Consider the following 22,934-nt stretch of genomic DNA (forward strand, 5'->3'; position numbering starts at 1 on the left):
TCTGGTACAGAAATGGAGCTGTTAGAAGGGCCAACAGTACTGTATGAAGCTGAAGGAAGACTGTAAGCATTGCTCAAAAGCCAAGCTCTAAGCAAGTGGAAAAAGCCAACAAAACCAACAAAAAACTGCTTGTTACTACTGTGATCAATGATGCATCTTCCTGTCCTCTGCCCTCCATGTGCTATGCGAAGTCCTTATGTAGGATATGGCTTTCTGCATGGGTCCATAATGCTGCAACTGCCAGGCTTGGACGTCTGTCTGGTGTTTTGGTTTTTTTTTTTTAAATCAAAATAGTTGTTTTCTCCATAAGAATGCTTTTACTATTGTAAAATATGGCTGCACTTATTTTTGAAATTATGGCAGTCTTGAGACAAATTGACCTCTAAGCTAGTGGCTTTCAAGTTTTTTGACATATTAATTAAATATTGACTCTGGGTGTCTTTCATCCATGCAGTAATAGTTTTTCCTGAAATGTTTAAGATATTCCAGTGAACTGTAAGTGACAATGAATACGTGTTTTGTGCATTTCTGTAAAGTGTGTCTGTGGAATGAATACCAAGGGATGTGCTTGCCAGTGTCTCTGTTGGCAGCAGCACCTCCCTAGACACAAACATGGAGAAGTTGAAGTATACTTGTCTCCTTCAGAAGAAGGGAAAACTTGTGAACAGATACGCCTCAACTCCAAAAACAGAAGGACAACTGGGGTCTGCTGTTTTGAGATTTTGTTCTTGTTCCTATTATTCCTGTGAAGGGCTGGATATTATCCTGTGTACTCTTGTCCTCTACAGTATGAAATGGTATGGGTTTTCTATTGGAAGTTTCTGAAATTTGTGGTGCTCATACTCACTGTTTGGGCATGGGGGGAGAGGGAGTGTTCATCAAGTCAGAATCAGGAATGCAAAGTATGGAGGAAGGACTTCGAGACCTATCGGAAAGTGAGAAGTAAGAAATTGAAAATGTTTGGAGATCAGATCTCCTTTTGTTTCTTATCTTTTCTTTTTACTTAAATTCTAAGTTAAGTATTTCTTACTTCTAAAGAGACAATGATAATTACAATTGCAAATTTTAAAATGTTCTCTGTTAGTCCTTTTAAAGGCAAAAGAGCAGAATCGCTATTCTGTCATTGTAGTGCATAATTCACATCTTTTTTAGTGTAGAAAGAGGTGAGTGAACTTAATTATTGTCTTTCTCTGAAAATAGCATGATAAACCTTCTGATAATACAGGTAAACTGTTGTACTATCTGAGCACTTCTGGGAAAACCTCTGATTCTGTTTTCATCCGTAACAGGATTTCCAGCTGGTTTCAGTTGTTAACATGTATGTACTATTACATTTCCTTCTATTCACTAAATGGCATTTTGGGTCTCATGTATCTGCTTCAGACCAAGTCTTGTGAAAGCCTATTTTTGGTGTTCCTTCGTGGTACGTACAGCAGCAGTTTTACGAGGTCTTCCTCTTTGAGCAGTGTGCTGTCCTTAATCAGTTATATCCTAGGGAAGACTCCTGGTCCTCTTGCTCTCAGTCATACAAGGACTGGTCTTAAGTCTAAATTCATCCTGGAAGAAGGCTGTCATAAGAGAATGCTAGCATAATGGAAACGTGTAGATAGTGAATGTAGTAAAGAGAAACAGAAGAGGAAAAAAACCACACAAAAACCAGAAACAAAACGCAGAAAAAAGGAGCACAATCAAGAGCTAGGAACTGAAGCTGCTGACTGGAGTTAAAGAGCCATGTCAAATTAAAGTTGGAGAAGAGCTAACTAAAAAATGTGGTGAATTCTGTATTTCAGTTATTCTCCTCATCCACTCTTTTCTTACAGTAGAATACAGGTGTTTAGAATTACTTGAAGATTACAGAATTAATTTAAATTCTAATGGAAGCAATGCAGTTCAGAGCCCCTCCAACCTAGTCATCATTCCTATCCTTTCTGATCTTAACCTTTGCAGCAAACAGCCCCTTTTATTTTCATCAGTGCTTATAGCAGGAAATGGAGAAGGAAAGCCAGTTCACCCTTTGCAAGGTCAATCTCTTTGGACACTTAATCTAAAATTCATTGAGCCATCCTTGCAGGACATAGTAACCATTGCTTAGAGGTGTCCTCTGGCTTGATTGCTCTTTCTGTCTCTCACGTTGCCTCTCTGAGAACACAAACGCAGCTTTTGCATAACCTGAACGTATTCAAAATACATTGTGCTACCATTTTACGTTTGGCTCTTAGCCTAAGCAAGGCCAAAAACAAATTCAGGAAGACTGCTTTTTTTTCTGTAATATTGGAAAGTCCTCGTCTAAAGGATGCTCTGTAAAGATTATAAGGACTTCAGAGTTTTTGTGTTTCAAAACTCTAAGGCATACTCTTAATCTATATCACAGATGTTTCTGAGGAGTGTTTTCCTCAGAGAGCTGGTAGAACCATACAAACATACAAGATACCAGAACAGTGCATTTCTTAAGAGCTGAGTCACAAATTTATCACTCTTACATGAACTAAATTCACATATCTTTGAAATCGTTCCCTGCAGAAAATTCTCTTACAAATTGGAAGAAGCTTCTTTTAGAAGCCATGTTCCTCCTGAGAATTGTGGAATAAGGGATTGTTTACTGGTAGCTAATGAAAGTCAGAACAAGCCTGCTGATCTAATTGAAGCACCTCCACTACCCAAAGAAACCTTCTGTTGCTTGCAGACAGCCTTGTCAGATGTGCAGTGAACTCTAGTTCCTAGTTTTCTCTAGGAGGGTGTAAATCCAAGGGTATAATACTGAGGGTATAAATCCACCTGGAGCAGATTTAGCTGCTGGGAACTGCTACAGAGAGAGTGACGCCTGAAACCCCACAAGGATGACACTTTCCAACATCATGACTGCTGCTTTTCCAAATGAAAGATGGGTCTCTTGGATAACGCAGTGTTAGCCAAGAGTGTGAGACTGAGCTAGAACCAACGAAAGGGCATCCATCTAGCTGGGTACTCCTAGCATAGGGTAGAGGAGGGGAAGGGCCCATTAAAAGTCTTTTTTGAAACTGTAGGTCTTATCAGGCCTGTTATGGCTGTGTGTATTGAATTTGATACCATTATTGATCAGTATTGCTCCTGCCTAGTGATGAGAACTGGCCGTATTTTATTAGAAAACTCATGGCGTAATGGCTGGCTTGATGATCACAGGGAAGATGAGTTGATGACTTAACTGATTAAAGACCCTATGTCAACATGAATGCTCGGGTGCTTTACATAGCGAGTCTTCAGCATGTGGGAAAATATCTTGGCTTCAAAAGGAGGTATTTCGGTACTTCATTTCAAGATAACCTTGGGAATAGTACTGGGGAAAAAATGCTTCCCAGAGTGGAGAATCCCATGCTTTCTTATAAAGCATTGCATCTCAAGAAGAATTAATTACGGGCTTTCTCAGCTTCTCAGTCTGGTTGTCTTTAATGTCTCACTGCTGTCCTAGGCCTTCAGTAGTCTTCTCATCCAGAAGAGACCTGCTCGGGTCCGAGTTCCTCTTAAAACTTGCTTTCCTGTGCTGAACTTGCTGCTGTCTATGCTTTAATAATGACTAAATCATTTCCCATTCTGAGGAAATAGCAAAGGTGAGTAGGAGGAGTGGATTAAAATGCTGAGCTGGGACTTACAGCCAGAATTGAAAACAGATTTTTCCTTAGATTTAATGCTGATCCAAATAACCTGAGCGGGTAGCTCAATTTCCTAGCTTTGTTGTGGAGCTAGGGCTTTTGACCCACTCTCCGCTGGAAAGCAAGGTGAGCGTGGGCTGTGCTGCAGGTGAGTAGCGCAAGTGGCTGTGGTGGTTGGTTCCTGACTGAGTCAAGTACAGAAACATGGTAAAAGAGGAATGAAGGTAAAACAAAAAATCTTTCTGAACTCCAGTATTCACTGTCATATCAGTGATGCTACTCTGTCCCATAGCTAATCTGAAAATTGGTGGAAGCCTCAGATGCTGGAGACCTTATATCCAAAGTCCATACTGTGCACTAACATACTTAAGAGTGAAGGTGGAAGACTTTCCTTTGAGCAGTTACTTACCAAAAGCTGCAAGAGACTATATCTGTAAGGAGCCTTCACTTTTTTTTGGTGGAAGTTACCTGCAGAGAGGTCACTCCTTAGTTTTGAAAAACACATCCCTGTGTTATTTTTTCCCCCAACTCAAAAGCCATGTTGGGTTTGTATTTGTGAGTCTTAGCAGGTGTGATGTGGTATTTTTAGCCTACAACTCTTTGGCAAATTCATATTATCTAGGTAAAGTTATGCTAGTTCAAAGGAAGAGCTTTATAAAATGCAGGTAGTCCTATGTTGGCTAGTCATGCTCATGTGAACTACTGTGCCCATCAGTAATCAATTTGAACATCATATTTTAGGCCTGCTTGTATAAGAAGCTTGTAAAGGAACTGGAGCTTCGACATTGTTCTAGCTGGGCTGTTGTTTTAGACATGGAAATGGCTATAGCCATTACAGTACACTGGTCAGTGTAGCTCTCCTTGTGTGCCAGGGTTGTAGTGGATCCTTTGTCAAGAGTGCATGTAGCAACTGACATAATTAGTCTGCGCTGCAATATCCTGAGACAATTACTGACTTTACAGGTCCCTTATAAATATACCCTGTTCCGTGCGGGCCTTGAAGAGAAAGCTCTGGTATCAGGGCAGTGTATTGATGAGCCATTTGTCTCTGAAGTGTAGCTTATGATCCCTCACTAGTTACTACTTCATGGCAGATCTGGTTCTAATTGTGTCTGTTTTGTGGAGGAACAAGCTGTCGGGTTGGTCCATTCATGCCCTCAGCTACATGGGCACAGAACAGACGTGGATCCCATGACTGACCTCAGGGCTGCAACTCTGGCACTGGTTGTAGCTGTCAGAGCTGGCACTCTTCATGCACGAGGACTGAAATAGCAAAACCTCTTTTGATGGTAGCGCTGAAAGGCTCTTACTTTCGTGTCCATTTTTTGAATGTGTTACTTATTGCAGGGCAGGCTGTAAAAGCAAAGCCTGTGTGGGATATAGTTACATTTATTAGCTTAATCTACACACATAAGTGAAGCTGGGTTGAGTAGCATGTTTTTGTAGTTCCCACAGAGTTGAGTCTAAATTGCCCTTACAAAGGGAAGTCTATTGTGTTTCCAATTTGCTTTGCCCACAGAAACAAATGCTGCTGCAAGCTTGCACCATGAACTTAAACTCAGCACAGCATGTCCATATTTAACAAGGCAGTCTTGTGTATACTGGGAAAAGTGGCCTTCAAGCTTTCTTTGCAATAGAACTATCTTTCATTTGAGGGGAGACGGAGAATAGACTTGATGAATATACAGCAATGTACTCTCCTGTTTCAGACAACAACCTATCACTGGCTAGTGACAGCTGAGACCCGATCTCTGCTGTGTGCTGCAGCATCTTGTTACTAGAAATCAAATTAAGAAGAAGAGTTCTTGAGTCATGGTGTGTCATATACTAATTTAAGTGCAAGTTAAGAAGACTTGCCTGGCACAATGGTCTCTGAGAACATTGCTGTAACAAAAACAAAGAAGTATGTCCTTTTTTTATTGTGCTTGCCAAGGGGGCTTGTATATTCCTAATGTATTCTTCTTCCCAATATAAATCTGTCTGGTTTGCAGGAAGGTTTAACCCATTTTCACCTGCACAGACTGTGTGGTAATTTATTTGGATTTTTTTGCTGGATTTTTTTTCTACTGAAACATGCATTTTAAAAGAACCAGATACTATCCATAAGGCAAACAGTGTTATAAGCTGAAAGTTTACAGTGGAAGTTATTGAACACAAACACTTACTGAAATCCTGATTTTTAACATTTAAAGATTTCAGATTTAAAGACTTGCAGGAATACCTTAAGGATAGAGGTGTTTAGAATTTAATAATCACTTTTTCCTAAAGTTCTTGCAGGTAATACAAACGTTCTGTTTGCTCCCTATTCTACTAATAAGCTATAAGATGAAAAGATGGAAGTGTGGTGCTGAGATGTCCAAAGGTAGTAACAGATAGTAAGAAACCGAAACATTCATTTGTAGGGACTGGGTCTCTTTATTCTTTTTGGCAACTTCTTTGTTTAACCTGTTAACTTCCACAGTTTTGACTTGAAAATTTTAAATCAGTTCATATTGATGTTAAAAAATGAAATATTAAAGCAGTGAAGATACTTGGATTTGGTGTTGTAATGTTTGCATTTCTAGAAACAAGTGTCTTTCCTACTACCTGCAGTGCAAAATTCCAGTAAAACTGTTTTTAAATTGGTGTCTCCCGGAGTAGCTGTGTTCAGTGTTGTATAGTGTGTGTCACCATTAAATATTTAAAACTGTAGGCTTTCTGGCTGCTTCTTGACTTGCATTGTGTTGAATGGTTTTGACATTGCATAACCTTAATGTTTATGTATTAAATATTCACCTGTTGAAGTAGTTGTGGAAGTAATATTTTAGCACAGCTCTTAATTCAGCGCATAGGTATACTGTTTGAAGAGATTGAATCTAGAACTATTGGCAAGTAATTACTGAACAAGCAAACTGACAGCATACAGGGAGGGAGATGAATCTGGAGAGTCTCTGCTTTAAGTCTGTATCATAAGTGAAATAACTGGACTTTGATTCATCAATAATGAATAGAAACTGTATATCCTGTACTCCAGGCAGTTCCCTTATACCAGTGATATTTTGTGGTGTTCTTGTTTTTCTCTAGTGATGCTGACTTGCAGAAATCACAGATCACTAGTAGTAGTTTGCCAAAGAAAGTCAAACTTCAATTGCATTGGGTTTCTGAAGTTCTATGTTTCTTTCAGATTTCCTGCCTGGCTAGAATTTCTGGTGCTTAGCAAGATGACTAGAAATAGTATTTGGATATTGGTAATGAAGTACTGATTCCAGTTTGTGTGTTACTCCTGTGACTAATCTGCCCAGAATCCAGTATGCATAATCCACTATGCATCAGTCAGAATACAGGAGTAGTCACCAGGATAGTTTCCATGTAGGGTAATCTGTGATCGGCATGAGTTTGTAGATGTGAAAGATACCTTGTAAACACACTTCAAGAATTTAAAGGAAATGACACTGAAACTGAACTTGTAATGGTAGTCTTTACTGGTTAGAGCTTACTGCTTTCATTTACTTGCTTGCTTTGAATTGTATTCAGTATAGGTCTTGACTGCTGTGTCAAACTCTATTCCAAATAGCATTTACCAGCTAGGGCATGGGCAATAAACATCACTGGATTAACTGTCACTGTGAAAAAATTCATACTTACTTGACAGAGGAAAAGTGAGAGGAGTTTTTCAGATACTGTTTTGTATCTTGACAGAAAACTGTTCTGTAGCATAAGGTAAACTTGCAGTAAGTTAGCAAACATTTTTTTGTGGATTTCCCCTCTTCTGAGGGGCTCAGAGTGAGTTTATATCCTTTATATGTGACAGCATGTGTCCAGCAGTGTGAATTTCCCTTTGGAAGACAGTATCTCTATTTTGAATTCCTCTTGGAAGGAACAGGAGGAAAATGACTGTATCACTGGTTTTATATAAAAAGCTGAGAGGGAATCCTCTGTCTTGGCTTTGTTAGCCTCACTTGATTCAAGTTACTTCCAGAGGCTGGGTAGACGTCCATTTCAAAGTATTTCCTTAAGACTTGTTATGTGTTGTTGCAGAGTCACAGAACAGCTGAGGTTGGAGGCCCCTCTGGAGGCCTCAAGTCCAACCCCCTGCTCAGACCAGGTTCACCATAAGCAGGTTGCTCAGGCCTGTGTCCAGTTGGGTTTTGAACATCTCCAGCGTTAGACTCTACAATCTGAGTAACTTCTTCCAATGCTTGACCACCCTTTACTATGAAAAGGTGTTTTCTTATGGATTGAAATCTATATGGAATTTCCAAATGAACTTTTCTGTGTTTCAGTTTGTGCCCATTGTCTCTTTTCCTGTCACTTGATACTACAGAGAAGAGTCTGGCTCTATCTTCTTTTCTCCCTTCATTAGATTTTTATGGCTAAGATCCTGCTGAGCTGCCTTTTCCAGGCTGAGTAATCCCTGCTCTCCCAGCTTTTCCTTGCATCAGAAATGTTCCAGTCCCTTAATCACTTTTGTGGCCCTTTACTGGACTCACTCTAGTTGTAAATATCTGTCTTGTATTGAGGAACCTGGAGCTGGAGACAGCCCCACAGAAGTGTCTCACTGATGCTGAGTAGCGAGGATCACCTCCCTTGACCTGCCAGTAGTGCTTCTACTAATGCAGCCCATGTGACTGTTGGCCATCTTTGTCGCAAGGGTACATTCTGCTGGCTCATGATCAGCTTGGTGTCTACCAGGACTCCAAGGTTCTCTGCCAAGCTGCTTTGCAGCCAGTCGGCTCCCAGCATGTACCGGTACATGGGTTTATTCCTCTCCAGGGGGAGGACTCTGCTTTTCCTGTTGCTGAACTTCTTTGGGGTTCCTATTTGCCCAGTTCTCTAGTCTGTTGAGGTCCCTCTGGATGGCAGCACAACCCTCTGGCCTATCAGCCACTCATCCAAGTTTTATATCATCTGTGAATTTTCTGAGGGTACACTCTGCCCCATTATCCAGGTCACTAGTGAAGATGTTAACTAATATTGGATCCAGTATTGATGGAGGCCAGTGACTAGCTTCCAACTGGACTTCATGCCATCGATCACAACCCACTGAGCCTGGCAGATCAGCCAGTTTCAGTCTACGTCACTGTCCCACTTACACTAGTATGTACTTAATACTTATCTAGTATGTACTTAAGTACACATAGGTGTATTTAATGTGCACTTTGTGAGGATATTATGGGAGAGAGTGTCAAGTCTTTACTAAAGCTGGAGAACATCCACTGTTTTCCCCTTGTCAACCAAGGCAGTCATGTCATTGTAAAAGACTGTTGGGTTGGTCAGACATGATTTCCCCTTTATAAATCCATGCTGACTACTTCCAGTTACCTTCTTGTCATTCATGTGACTGGTTTTCATGATTAGTTGCTCAATCACCTTGGGAACAAGGATTGAGTTGAGATTGACTGGCCTGTAGTTGCCCAGAGAGCAAGAGTGTTTCTTGCCATTCTCGAAGATAGGTGATAGTTGCTTCCTCCCACTCCTCAGAAACCTCCCCTGTTTCCCATGACCTTTCAAAGACAACAAAGAGTTGCCTTGCAATGGCATCCATCAGCTTCCTCAGCACTTGGGGGTGCAACCGTTCAGGCCCTATGGACTTTTGTCTGTGCAGTTTAAATACTCCTCAGTGTGATCGTCCTCCACTAAGATTATGTATTCCTTGTTCCAGACTTTCTACTGTCTCGTGGGCCTGGGATCCCTGAAGGCCAGTTGTACTGGTAAAGACTGAGTAAAGGAAAGTACAAGGTATCCTATCCTTTTCTGTGTCCCTGGTCAGTAGTTTCCTGCCCTGTTTAGCAGTGGGTTTATGTTTTCCCCAGTCTTCCTTTTGCTGCCAATATATTTGTATAGATCTTTTTTGTTGCCCTTCAAATCTCTCACAAAATTCAAATCCAGGTGGGCTTTAGCTTTCCTAACCTCATCCATGCATGATTGGACATCATTTATATATTCCTGCTTTCACATCCTGTACACGTTTTTATGTTGGAGTTTAATCCCTTGTTCATCCAAGGAGGCCCCTAGACACCTTTGCTTGATTTCCTGCTTGCTAGGATGGACCTTTGGCTTGGAGATGATCATTCAATCACTGGAGATGGTGAGCAGGAATATCAGCGTGGTTTCCAGACCTGTAAAGCTGTTCTAGCAGCTCTCTTGTGAGAACTGTGGTATCCACACCTGTGCTGCTGGGCTGTGGTAGGGGGTCCATCATTATGATGTATGGGTAAGAAGGGAGAATTTTAATTTCATTCTCTTCAATTCAATGAACTTGAATTGCAGATCAGGCAGACCTTGTGAATTAGTTATTTGCTTCTAGCCTACCTTAGCATCACTGACCAGGAGGGAAAGAAGTTTTATATATTAAGCATTGCCTCACAGGTCACTTATTTAACTTAAGGTTTTTCTTTGCTTTTTATATGTGTATCCTTCTCTCTTCAAAAAGAACGCAACTCTCTTATTTCTGCTTACATTGTACTTCCTCAGTTTTATTCTAATGTGTTGAATCAGAATGACTTTGACAGTTAGCAGTGGGTGGCTAGAGAGCAAGTCCAATTACTGCATTAGATTGCTTAGAAAATGGAGCTATTTAATCTATCAATATCTACAGAAGTACTTCTAGAGCAAAGTCTCGATAATTTGGAGACTAGGAAAACAGTATCACCATAAAGTTCAGCTTAGGGGTTTTGGCAGGCCTTTGGTATCTTCTATTCATACAGACTTCTTTTATCCTGTTTGAAAGGAGTTTGTGAGGCTTACATTCTGCAATGTCTGTTCCGATTGCTTGCAAGTATACATGCTTACAAAACAGCTTAGTAACAGGTACTTACCTGAGTTCAAAGCTAACATAAAGTCCACAATACCTCCTTAATCTCCAGCAAACCATGGCGGTTTTTTGAGTTTCTCAGTGAAACGTTGTTTCACCAGCAGTTGCATAGCTTTCTTGTTAAATATAAAGGTAAGTCATTGTTTTTTCTTCCTTCTTTAGCTGATGGTCACTCCCAGGAATTCTGACTTCTCTCCAGAGGACCTGACCAAATACATATGGAAAGAAAAAATTGCATCTGACAGCTTAAATAGGACTGGATAGAACAGTTTTCAGTATATCTCAATTCCAGAGAGAATTAAAAACTGACAGGTGAAATTGAGATGTGCCAGTGACGCATGCAGCTGTACATCTAGTTTATCTATAAGTAGTGCCTGTCCTCCCCTGCTTCTGTTGGTGTCATTTTACATTAATACTTCACACTTTAATAACAGTCCATTGTGTTCAGTTACAAAATGGACTTTGTTGCTCTGCTCTCCTACCACGTAGAGTTAAATTTGGGGGGGTCGGGGGTAGGGGGTGGAAGGGTTCCTTTTGAAAACAAACATTTACTTAGGTGTTCAGAACTGCTTGGTTTTGATAATTCAGCATTTTGTGTCTAGTCCTGTCCCCCAGGCAGTCTGTCTCCGTTCTCTGGCCGTGGGTCTCCTTAGGGTCATCCTGCCAAGTGTGGCATGGAGCTGTATTTCTTAAAGCAGCTCATAGCCAAGTGGGCAAGTTGGGCAAGTTCTTTCATTCCTTAGCTGTTGTATTTTTCTACCTCTTGGGTAGAAAACTTGCTTGTCCTTGCTTCTTTGGCTGAATGCAGGTAAGCTTTACTCTCTGTTTTTCTGTCTCTGATGCAGCTTACCTCTCACTTTGTGCAGACTTTCTGTATCTGGGAATATCATAGGTGTATACTTTTGCCTGTAGAAGAGTAGGAAAATAATTCAAGATCTAGAAACTGTTCTTTCAAATATGGGGGTATATAGTGTGAGGGTTGAATATACAGAATAAAAAAAAAAATTTCGTTTCAAACACAACTTGCAAGTACTGGGCTTTGGCTGCACAGCCATATAATGGTAGCAGATTTACCACTTCAAGAAGAAAGTTTTTACAAAACTTCGGTGTTAAACCCTTCAGCACAGAACTGGCAAAATCAGTCTCTTGACCCAGCTGCGTCAGCATCTGCCATACAGCTGGTAGCTGAAGTCTTGATTCCTCTTCTCTGTCTGACTTGCAAGACTGTGCTTTCCCCTCATCTTTAATTATGTAGTTCCACTGGTACTTGTCATCCTTGACTTTGCAAATACTCATCTAAAGAAAGGGCATGGTTAGTTAAACAAAAACAGCAAAATGGTACAACAGTAGGGTCTCTGCTTTCTTCCTCTGAAAGAGCTAATGTTGCTGATGAGGTTTGGACTTCAGTATTGAATCTACTCTAGCAAGTTTTAAGAAATCAGAATTATATATTTGGCTTTCCTGAAGGACCTGTTAAATTTCTCATCTACCTTGTGAAAGGCTCTTGAGAATCAAGTATTCTTTCATGTGCAGGAACATGACTGCTGTTCTTGTAACATCTATTGTCTGGTGTCTTGTTTCCAGTAATTTACGAGATCCCATCATTGCTGTAATTTAAAGTGGTGCTGCATAGTATATGGATAAATTACTCATGATGCTGCAAAATAGCCATAATCACTTTTTACTACTACAATTCTAATAATTAGAGAGGCTTCCTATGGCAGGTTACAGGCACTTAAGTCCTGAACACTCCTGCTGTGTGAATCTGACTCTAGCTAGTAGTTGATACTGTCTTTTAGGAATAATCCCATGTTGACTGTCTTAAATGGCACGAATCAAGTCAAAATAGAAAATCTAACTTATCAATTCCCAGCTAGTCTACAAAATGATCTACTACTTTCTGTTCACACTGCATCTTGAAAAAATCACAAGAAAGATCAGAGGTATTTTTTAAAGGGGGAAAAAAAAAAGAAACCAAAACTTTTAACTTATTGGAAAATACCCATTGTCAGTGTATATGACTGGATTATAGAAGAAGTCTCTGTGACATGGGAAGCTGAGGTGGAAAGATTTGTCCAGAGTCAAATAGCAGATTCCTGCCATGACCAGATGTCAGGAATATTTTTTTAGTATTTGGTGGGGTCTTTTTTTGGTTGATTGGTTTTTTTACACTTAGCATCATAGACACTGAATCCATTTTTGCTAACGGGTCTGTGGCTGTCTACCTGGCAGCTTGATGGTGGTAATTTTCATGAGCTCTTCTGTGGACAGTTCCCTAGTGCATGTTTTTAATAATATAAAAAATTGAGGGGGCATGTAGAAGAAAGAGGACTAAGTAATCTTCAGTTCAGTAGGCTCAGCTCCAGTGGAAAATAAACTTCAGTGTGGCTTTACTGGAGTTGAAACAACCTGTATGGAAACTGGGAAATTCTGTCATTAAAAATGGACACTGGCAGCTTTTCTACTACAATTAAATTTGCACATCTTCACAAAAAGAAGTAAATTAGGAGAAAAAGCTGAGGTTTTTCCCAGCTGCCTGTGTGGGAGATCAGAAGACAAACACTTTGAACACAGGTCTTTAGCTCTTGTGTGTCTCTCACGTTAAAAGAGCAAGGCACTGTGGCTCGCAGGGCTCTATGTTGGATATTGTGTTATCTTTACAAGTTTTGTATGTCAGCCCTGTTCAGCCAGCTTTGGAAGATACATTGCACAAAGTCTCTGGGTAGAACGTTGAACTATTGCAGCAGTGTTCAGGGTACTGCTTGTTTAGTCTCTGTAGTTCTATCTCAATTGCCTTTTTTGTTTTGCTTCCACTTAAAGAGTCTGCTGATCTGCATGGAAGTGAGACAGGGGTGAATTTGAAAAGAAATGTAAAAGGATTAGGCAAAAGATACATGAGAGTTAAGTTCCAGCTGCCCAGAATTGTCTGATCCTGCATTGCAGGGAGGGAAGGAAAGGAGATAAATCTGACCACTTCTTGAGGCTCTTTTTTACCTTCTGTGTACAGTGGAAACCCCAAATGAAGTATTTTTTCCTGTCCTGTTCCACAAGCATGGATGTTCTGTTCTAATCTTTCCTGTAATAAGGATAAACCACTTGAACAGACTTCAGTGGGAGGTACCGAACTCTTCAACATGCTATTTTTGTAGCATGTGTCTAAGGGTTGAGGAATCTAATTGATAGTCTTAATAAAATATTTCTGACTGGCACTTTGAGGCAGCAGGTAAAAACTGTCCAAAAGGACCTGAGAAACTCACTGTTACTTGGCATTTAGTTGTAAGACCTCTGTGTTGCAGAAATTCACAAGCTTCTGAACAGCCAAAATGCAAGTTGCATTCCTACTTCTGCCATTCATTCTTAGGCTTATAAAAATGATGTAGGAGAGTTTATCTTGACCTCATGAATGATTGTGTGTCACTTGATAGCAAGCTCAACACATGGTTTTTCAAGTGCTGTGCCCTTTGTACACTTCCAAACCTCTAAGTGCTTTGGCCTGTCTTTCTGTGTTTTGACCTAGATATCAAAGTGAAATCTTTATTCCTTGTGTTTTTTAATGCCTTTTAATGATAATTAGAAGGAAAACATTCTTGGACCTTCTTGAATTTGTCTTTTTAATCTATTGCAAGCTAACTGAGAACACTTTTTCTCCACCAAGGCATGCAGGAGTGTGTACCTAGCTTTTCTCCTTTACTTGAAAGTACTCCATAAATTATATATGAGTTCATGTAGCTAGGCTCTGCTGCGTGGTCTATGTTGCATTCCTTCAGTGTTTTTACGGAAGCCAGCACCAAAAAAAAAGACTTAACTGGCTTTACAAGGTAACTTTTCTGGCTGCCCTTAAAGATGTTTCAATGTCTCAGAACAAATGACGCTGTCCTACTTCAGCTAGTGTTTGATTTCCGTGTTTTTTTACTTTCTTTTTCCTAAGGTTTCCTATGCGCGACCAAGTTCGGCTTCTATCAGAGATGCAAATTTGTATGTTAGTGGACTTCCAAAAACGATGACCCAGAAAGAACTGGAACAGCTCTTTTCTCAATACGGACGCATTATTACTTCTCGTATCTTGGTTGACCAAGTCACTGGTAAGTAGGCAGTTTTGCACTTCCTCTCACTTTTGGACTGGCAGTTTAAGAAATATTTCACCTTTCAGTACAATAGTCTTGTCTCTAGAATGTGTGAAAGGTGTATGTAGGCCAGAAAATGCAATTTTCTGCTGGAATTGTTCATAAATATGCATGGACAAAAATAGATTGTGGAGTGTACTGAGCCAGCTTGAGTCATTTCCAACCTGAAGGTGCAGGTTTGAAGCCTGTTTTATGGCTTGTAATAAATTTACAGCTGCTATAATCTTCCTTTCCAAGCTGCTGCATGAAAATAGTCCCTATGTGCCTTATGAAATGCTGTTGAACACTTTTTTATAAAAATAAAATTTTATGCAGAAATGCACAGCTGGTTCTCCGAGGCTAGGATTACAAAAGACCCAGACTGGTAATTGCTGCTAAGACTGGTTTCAAGGTTGCCTCATTAACTTTGGGCACACTGAAGGACGTGAACTCTGAGTTCCTCAGGTGCAGATAGGTTCTGTGCTTAGCAGTACCTTAAAGAACTAAGCTCTAGCAGGTTAGTTGCATTGTCACAGTATGTGTCTTAACCAGAGAGTGGGTGTCAGTGACACTCTGGGGTTACTTTTCAGGCTTGGACAGCAATACATGTGGTTTTGCTGGCTCAAATGGCTGATCTTGAGGAGCTTTATAATTTGCTGCCTCCCTGCTTCCAGCAGGCCTGTTCCAAAAATAAGCGATCAAGTGAAATGCCAAGTATGTGACAGAAGTATTGAGTGTGCAATGCAAAATACAAAGGAGCAGGGCTCTCCAAATTCTCATCTTTCCAAAAAGGTAGGGGTGTGGGGCAGAAGAATTCATTTACTCACATAATTATGCCCTGAATAATAAGCTAGTGTGGATTTTTTTTATAGTTGTACTTTTTCAAAGTCGCACGTCATTGTGGGTGACAACAAGCTTTCAGCTGTAGGAGGTCATGAAGTTTTCAAGAGGTCTTACTTTGAAAGGCTTGTGCACGCCAGTGTTTGACATTTGGCTGACCTATAGAGGACCTACTTTGCAATTCCGTTATGTTAACACAAATCTCAATATTGACACATAATACTTACGGGGTGTTTTAATAGTGTGAGTTGGTGAGAGTGTAGAGAGGGAAGAAAAGGAAAGCGAAAGGCCAAATAGTGACTTGCAGAAGCAGCAGATTTGCAGGTCAGATTTCCAGTCTTTATGCAATAAATAGCTGTTTACAGTATGTTCCAGTATATTCCTGTGTAGAAATGGTGGGATTTGACAAATGGGCCAAATAAGTAAATGTAATTAAACTTTTAAATGTGTACTGTAATTCTAAGTACTCATAAATCCTAGTAGGTGCACAGTAGTTCTCTGGCATAGACTGTTGTTCAGGTTTAAGCTTTCTTCCCTCCTCCTTCTTAGTAATTTGAAAGAGGTAGACTCATGATATGAATAATAAGGTTGTGACACAAACTGACAGATGAAAAATGCAAAGTTGAAGCTGTGACGTTTGTCTCTTTAAAGCTTTCTTAGGCTTGCTCATTGTTATTTTGATGGTTTAAATTGTCATTGTTTATGAACAGAATACATTTCCTGTCATTAATGTCTTTCTCAAGTGAGGACAAGTGTCTAACTTGTCTGTTTATTCATGAACCAAAATATAAGGGGCCTCTAAATGGATTTAAGAGTATTACAGGAAAGCATGCAACTAACTAGTGTTAGCTGTAATAGCTTTAATGTTAATTGGTTCAAGTATTGACACCTCGGTCTGTTTATATTTAAACCACAGTATAAGTTTTTGAGGTGCGATGTTCCTAAGGCCTTCCATAAACACTTGCTGATCCCCTCGCATGTTGTCTTTGATGTTTCTATACCAAGGAAGAATCTATGGCCCAAGAAAAGTTCCCTTGAAAAATAACACCTACAAAAGTGTAGTGGTGTGCTGAAACGGAATCTTTTACTTAGAGGTAACCATGGACTGTTAAAACAGGGCCATAATTCCCATTACTACAATCTAGAACCTGCATTCCATTCTTTGTCCTCTCAGCATATTTGCTCCAAAGGGATCTTCAAGGGGTGCTGCAGAAAGCATAAGCCATTTCTTGCTGCTAGGGAGCAGATGACTAAGCTATTTACAGAATTTCTGTGAATTTAGATACTACAGAGTAGCATGAACTGAACAGAGGTTACAGTGCAGCTGGTTCTGGGTTCACCTCCATCCCCTCCCAAAATCACTTTGTTTCAGAATTACCCTTTGGCTCACTACGTTTAAGTCTCCACTGTGTTTTCCCTCAACCTTCCAAGCTTTCTACACAAGGTATCGTATGTCAGTTAAATTTAAAAAAAAAAAAAAAAAAATTACAGTTGAAAAGTCTTACTACTTTGAGCAAAAGCTCAGTTCTAATAAGATCAAAATTATCACGTGTTCACAGCAATTAGCCATTAACATAGCAATTGGCTATGGAAATCCAATGTTAGCATCTAACATTCCAGAGTCTCTGAATTAATTATTATATGCTTCCTTCACCGTGTGCAGGGGTATCAAGGGGAGTGGGGTTTATCCGGTTTGACAAGCGAATTGAAGCAGAAGAAGCTATCAAGGGCTTGAATGGCCAGAAACCTCCAGGTGCCACAGAGCCCATCACTGTAAAGTTTGCTAACAATCCAAGCCAAAAAACCAATCAGGCCATCCTTTCCCAGCTGTACCATTCTCCAAACAGAAGGTATCCGGCACCTCTAGCTCAGCAGGCTCAACGTTTTAGGTAAGTCAAATACATAATTGTGTGCAACTGTGCTGGAAGCCACGTGTTTCCATGGGCCTGGTTTTTTCCCTCTGCTCTTTCCTTTCCCTGCTTGTCTGATTTCTGTGTGTGAAGGAAACACATGAAAATGTTGAACTTCAGCTATACTCCTGCAATACAGCTAAAAGCAAAAACACTTTCCATCCTATTGATAGCATTTCAGTATCTAATAAACCTACTTAGAGTTAAACTGAGATGACATCTTTCTCTTCTACACAGTCACTAAAAAAAAAAAAATCCCTTTTTAAAGGTTATTTTTAATTTCCTAGATTATTGTTGATTAATGCGCAAGTTGATTCAGTTAACATCGACCTAAGCAATTCAATTTTCTTCTTAGCCATATGGCATGCCAGCCAGCCTCCTCTTCCCCACCCCCTATCTTTTCTCCCCATTCTGGCTTTCAGTGTTTTCCTAGTCAGTTGTCTAAATCCTGCATGCCACACTTTGTCTTCTCTTATTACAAACTTTTGTAATGAAGATTATTCAAATATTTTCTGCATGTGTTTTTTGCGGATGTATGTTCCCGTCATGTTGAAACTACAGCCATACAGTTCCCTGTGATATTTAGTGTATTGAAAAGGACAGATGGTGAGAACAAAGTAAAACAAATATGGTATTATCTACATTCATGAGTACCTCGGATTTTTTTCAGTGGTTTTGATCATTTCTTCCCACCCTCTGCCCCTGGACTGCGTGACTGGAATGTGTTAAAAAGTAATATACTCAAACAGTTTCTATTTTATTTTTCAAGAAATAAAATCAGCTGGCAGTTTGCTTCAAAGAGAATATACCAAACTTCAAAAGTTCTGCATTGGCTACTGTCGCTTTTAGGCCAAACATTCAGAGTTCATGGTCTGCACTTCTGGCAGAACTTCTGAATTCTTCTTCTTTTCAGCTTTTCAGCCTTATGTGCTGCAAGTGTTTGACAGGTGTGAAGGTCAGCACTAGAGTAGGCTTTCTGCCCTAAGGGAAGGGATAACCAATTTTATTCATTATTTGGTTGATTTTCTTACCATTTCTTAGGGAAGTAATTTAAATAGTGTGCTGAATATTGATTAAAAGTAGGTTTGCCATTGTTCCATAGAGAGAGCATAGGGGCAGAAGTTGCACTTGCAGGTGAACCCAGGTGCATTATATGACATAAGATCAGGAGGGAGCTGTTGTACAGCCTGTGTGTTACAGCATTCAACATATTCTGGCAAGTCTGGTCTGCTGACTCCTTGAGCTCTTCTGAGTGCACTTGTTCCCAGGTACTCAGCTGTGTTTGGTATTGATCTGGTATTGGCTGGGATAGCATCTGTATTTAACCGATACTCCAGGTAGATCTATCATGATTTGTAAAAATTCTCCAACTTCAGGAGGTTTTTTCTTTGGATAGGACCTAAAGTTCTTTGCAGTTAAGTAATTACAGTAGGCTATTCCTGTCCTGCAACATTAGGCTTTGAAACTTAAAAATTTTATTTGATTAATTGTGATTTTTTTTTTTTTTTAATTTAAAACGGAAGTGTATTTTTATGAATGCCCATTTAAATTTCACTGGAACGTTTTTTTCCCCTGAGATACTAAGTGTAAAGTGATGCCTGAAACAACCATCAGAGATACCGAGATTTGCTCCACTTGAAAGTATAATGGTAACAAAAAGCACTGAGTAGGTACCAAGACTGTAGTGAATAGGAGGGAGAGTAAAATCTTTCTCACTTTTATCGATATAGAAGGAAAAATAAGGTTGAACTGACTGGTCAAAGGGTAAACTAGGGTTGCAGACAAAATTAGATTTTTTTTTTTAAATAATTTTTTTGGGAAGGCCTTCAGGCTTCTGTTTCTTCTCTAAAAGAGAGAGCCTTGCCAAATTTTAAACTTTTATAACTGTAAATGGAAGTCTGTCTCTTTTGGGTTTTTAGGTCTTTGCTTTGCTGTTGTTGCAGCATTCCAGCTCTGTTGCTGACTACATAGTTCAGATTGCACTGCTGCTTCAGGTATTTCATGCCTTGCACATGCAAGAAATCTTAGCTGTTGACATTTTAGACAGGATTACCTGATGCAGTTGCCCTGTCTCTGTTAACGGTTGACAGAGGCCTGAAAACAGAGTCAGCATAAACTTTAGTAGCGTAGAACAATAGGACCACTACAATGCTTCTTTTTTTTATTAAGAAAAATCTTGAACTGGACTTTGAAAAGCAGCTATATATTATTGTTCCTCAGTTTCTGTAGGATGTGTAACTTAAAGCGTCTTTAAAAATTGTCCAGTGAATGCCCCTGAGAATTATTCCAGAATATTTTTAAGTCGTGCAGGTAACCAATGAAAACTGTTTCAGTGATACAATTACTGTATGAAATCCTCAGCCTATTGCTCTACAGCAAGGACCTGTAAGTGGTGGTGTTTCTGGAACTCTTCACCTTCCTGTCTACCCCCAAATGTTAATGCCAGTAGACCTCTGTCATCCACACTAAGTCTACCGATAGTAGTCAGGCATTTTTTAATTTCCTCTTTTCTGCTCTTTTAGGGGTTCAGTGACTTGCTTTCTTGTCAGTGCATCCCGTAAACCCTGCTCACTGCAGAATCATAATGCTCTTGTAGTTTGAGATCTTTACTTAACTGCAAACAAGACCAAGTATTTTTTCTTCAAGCTTTTTGTGCACAAGTATAGTTACACTGTTGCAGCACTTGAGTTTGGATTCTGTATACCAGTAATGGTTCTTTTAAATCCTATAGCTCATTATTGGACAGAAATCACAATAAAGTACAGATCTGTAAGCTAAAAACTAAATCAAGTGTACTTTTTTTACCTAAGCTCATTATTTTGTGGAGTCCTGAAGAGAACCTTTAACAAGACTTTCTCTTCACATGTATGGGCCTTGCCAGGAAGAAACCAGAGCTTCTTTAGGGCAGACATTTTCTTAGAAAAGCACTTTAAGGGACTTCGGGAATAAGATTAATAGGATTGGTAGGCACTGCATGTTTCGGGTATTGGCTAGGTAATTCCAAAGGCTTTAGATTTGTGGTTGCATACTACAGTTTAGCAGCTTGGGGGAAGCTGAGGGAAGAAATACATGGAGAAAGCTGACAGTCTAATATGTGTGTGTATATATTCTAAAAACACTTCATTTTGGAAAAGAATAGGAAAATGAAAAATCTTTTTTGCAGTTCATATTCTAACATTTGGTACTGCGCCAAAACCCTGTGTCTGTCTGGGTATCCATGTCAGCAAACTGTCAGAAGCCTCAGTAAAGTCTTCATCCAAAACAAGTTAGTAATCTGGAAAATTTCACTGAGGTGGTCACTGGCTGTACCTTTATGCCAACAGTATTTGACTTAGGCTAAACTTGTGGTAGTGGTGCACTTTCTAAACTGAACTATTTGTGGTTGTGGATACTACACAAGAACATTCATTTTGTATTCACTAACTGTGTCAGGTGTACACACTGTGATAAGGTGCCACAGCTCTTTCAGTGGTGATACTTTAACTTTGCATGAGGGTTCTGTACAGTGCAAGGGATGTGGCAATAATATACCAAGTTTCCTTAAGATTAAAGGGTGGAAAAGTCTGAAGACTGAATACTTTGCTAAATGTTTTGCAGGTTGGACAATCTGCTCAACATGGCTTATGGAGTAAAGAGGTAATAAAGGACTATTAGGTTCATAATAACCAAATTATTGTTAAGTATTTTGTGTACTCTGACATTTTCAGTAAGACTTACGTTGGATTTTTGCATGTTGCGACTTCAGCTGAAATTGTTCATTTCGGTGCATTGGGCATGAAAGAGACAAACCTTTTGTGGCAGTTCCGTGGAATTCCTGTTTAAAATGACTTACTAATCCTCAGTGGTCTTATAGCATGCTTTTCCTTTGTTTTTCTATGTTACTTCATTTCAGACAGACCCAGCACTGTTCCCCCTACTTGTGTATAGTATTGTACATAGTATTTGTGCGGTTGGGGGGCGGGGAGGAAATACTTGCAACGTTACCTTATTAGTATGGCCAACATGTTCATGCTGTGAAAAGCCCTGTATCATTTTCTTTTTTTATTTTGGAATTTCTTTGCTGGGATTTTCTGTGAACAGCTACTTCATTGATTCTGTTTTGTTTCCCCCGTTCTTTAGTAGGTTTCCTCCAATGACCATTGATGGAATGACCAGTTTGGCTGGAATTAATATCCCTGGACATGCAGGAACTGGATGGTGCATTTTTGTGTACAACTTGGCCCCTGATGCTGATGAGAGTATCCTCTGGCAAATGTTTGGACCCTTCGGAGCAGTAACCAATGTGAAGGTCATCCGTGACTTTAACACCAACAAGTGCAAAGGTTTTGGATTTGTGACTATGACAAACTATGATGAGGCAGCTATGGCAATAGCCAGCCTGAATGGATACCGCCTTGGGGACAGAGTATTGCAGGTCTCCTTCAAAACAAACAAAACGCACAAAGCCTAACAAGTTATTCTCAGTGCATTAATACATGAAAACTATACAACAAAGGCAATTTACAAGAAGCTTTATGCATTAGTAAATGCCTTTGTTGTATGCCAGTGTGGAAATGGGGATAAAATGACTACTTAGCATCCTAAGAATATGTGAGATTTTTTATTGCTAATATTTGAATTAAAACTTCTTAAATATCTTTTGTGTTTGAGTATTGACAAGAGGTACAGGTTTTTTACCTGTCACAATGCATATTCTATTGCCTTCTTTGAAGAAGGTGGACCTTTTAAAATGTTTCAGCTAAGGGAAGAAGTTTTTTCTTTTTACATGACTGCCTTTAACCTATGAGTAAATATTGAGGCTTTGTGTTATACTTCTTAAGTTGTTTTTTTTGTTATTTCTTGATTTGCCTTGTGTTTGATTTACATTATAATGCATTGCTGTTTTGTTGTTCAAAAAAAGTATTTGAAGTTTACATTTTATTTATAAAGTTATAAGCAGTATTTATTTTGTAATTATCATTTGGGTTGGGGAATGGGAACACATTATAAAAGCTTATTGTAAGAATACTGGAGAACTTTTCGTAAAGCAGTACCTTGCCAAAGAGATAAGAGCCTCTTTGATGTGGGTTTAAAAAAGCATCTATTTTTATAAAAAAAAAAAAAAAAAAATTTGGAGAAACTTTTTACTGGTCCTGGAACAAATATTTTGACTTGAATACTTTGAGAAATCTCTTCATATGACACCTAGTGAGCTTTTAAAACTTACCAGGAAATTTGCAATTGTTGGGGAAGATTTAGAAAGATTTATGACGTAGAAATACTTTTGAGACCTTTGTATTAAGAAGTAGAGTCAATGGGATGCACTGTTGGTTTCATTTTTGTAATCATCAGTGGGGTCTTTGATCATCCTGGTTATTAAGTGATAGGTGGCTCACATTAATTTGTGATTTTGAAACAAATGAAAATTTAAAAAAAGAATATAAGAGCAAGCAGGAAACTTAAAATACTGAGAGATGGGGGAAAAAAAATCTGTTCTTCCTAAAGAATTCCCTTCAGATAGAGCTCATGGTGTTTAGTGATGTACTTGCTATTGTTTGAAGAATTGTTTTGTCTTAAGAAAAGACATTGAGCATGGTTTGCACAGTAGCAAATCAGCAGAAGTGGCCTGAGTTGGGTATATTTGGAGGTATTTTGAAAGTTATGTTCAAGGCTAACACCTGAG

General features: G+C 39.4%; 1 protein-coding gene across 4 annotated transcripts in view; it reads left to right on the forward strand.

Moving 5' to 3' along the window:
• Positions 1–22,361, forward strand: part of ELAVL2 (ELAV like neuron-specific RNA binding protein 2) — a 61,066-nt gene extending 38,705 nt beyond the window's left edge. For 2 of the 4 annotated variants that reach the window (XM_009581918.1, XM_009581919.1), the window contains exons 4-7: positions 14,348–14,501; positions 17,026–17,251; positions 20,870–20,908; positions 21,395–22,361. In XM_009581918.1, the coding sequence (XP_009580213.1) occupies positions 14,348–14,501; positions 17,026–17,251; positions 20,870–20,908; positions 21,395–21,722 (747 nt within the window). In that variant the 3' untranslated portion in view covers positions 21,723–22,361. Of the gene's footprint in view, positions 1–14,347; positions 14,502–17,025; positions 17,252–20,869; positions 20,909–21,391 lie in introns of all 4 variants that reach the window. The other 2 variants (XM_009581915.1, XM_009581917.1) reach the window with 2 other exon arrangements.
• The last annotated feature ends 573 nt before the right edge of the window (positions 22,362–22,934 follow it).

The sequence above is a fragment of the Fulmarus glacialis genome, unplaced genomic scaffold (genome assembly GCF_000690835.1).
Source record: "Fulmarus glacialis isolate BGI_N327 unplaced genomic scaffold, ASM69083v1 scaffold8047, whole genome shotgun sequence".
NCBI lineage: Eukaryota > Metazoa > Chordata > Aves > Procellariiformes > Procellariidae > Fulmarus > Fulmarus glacialis.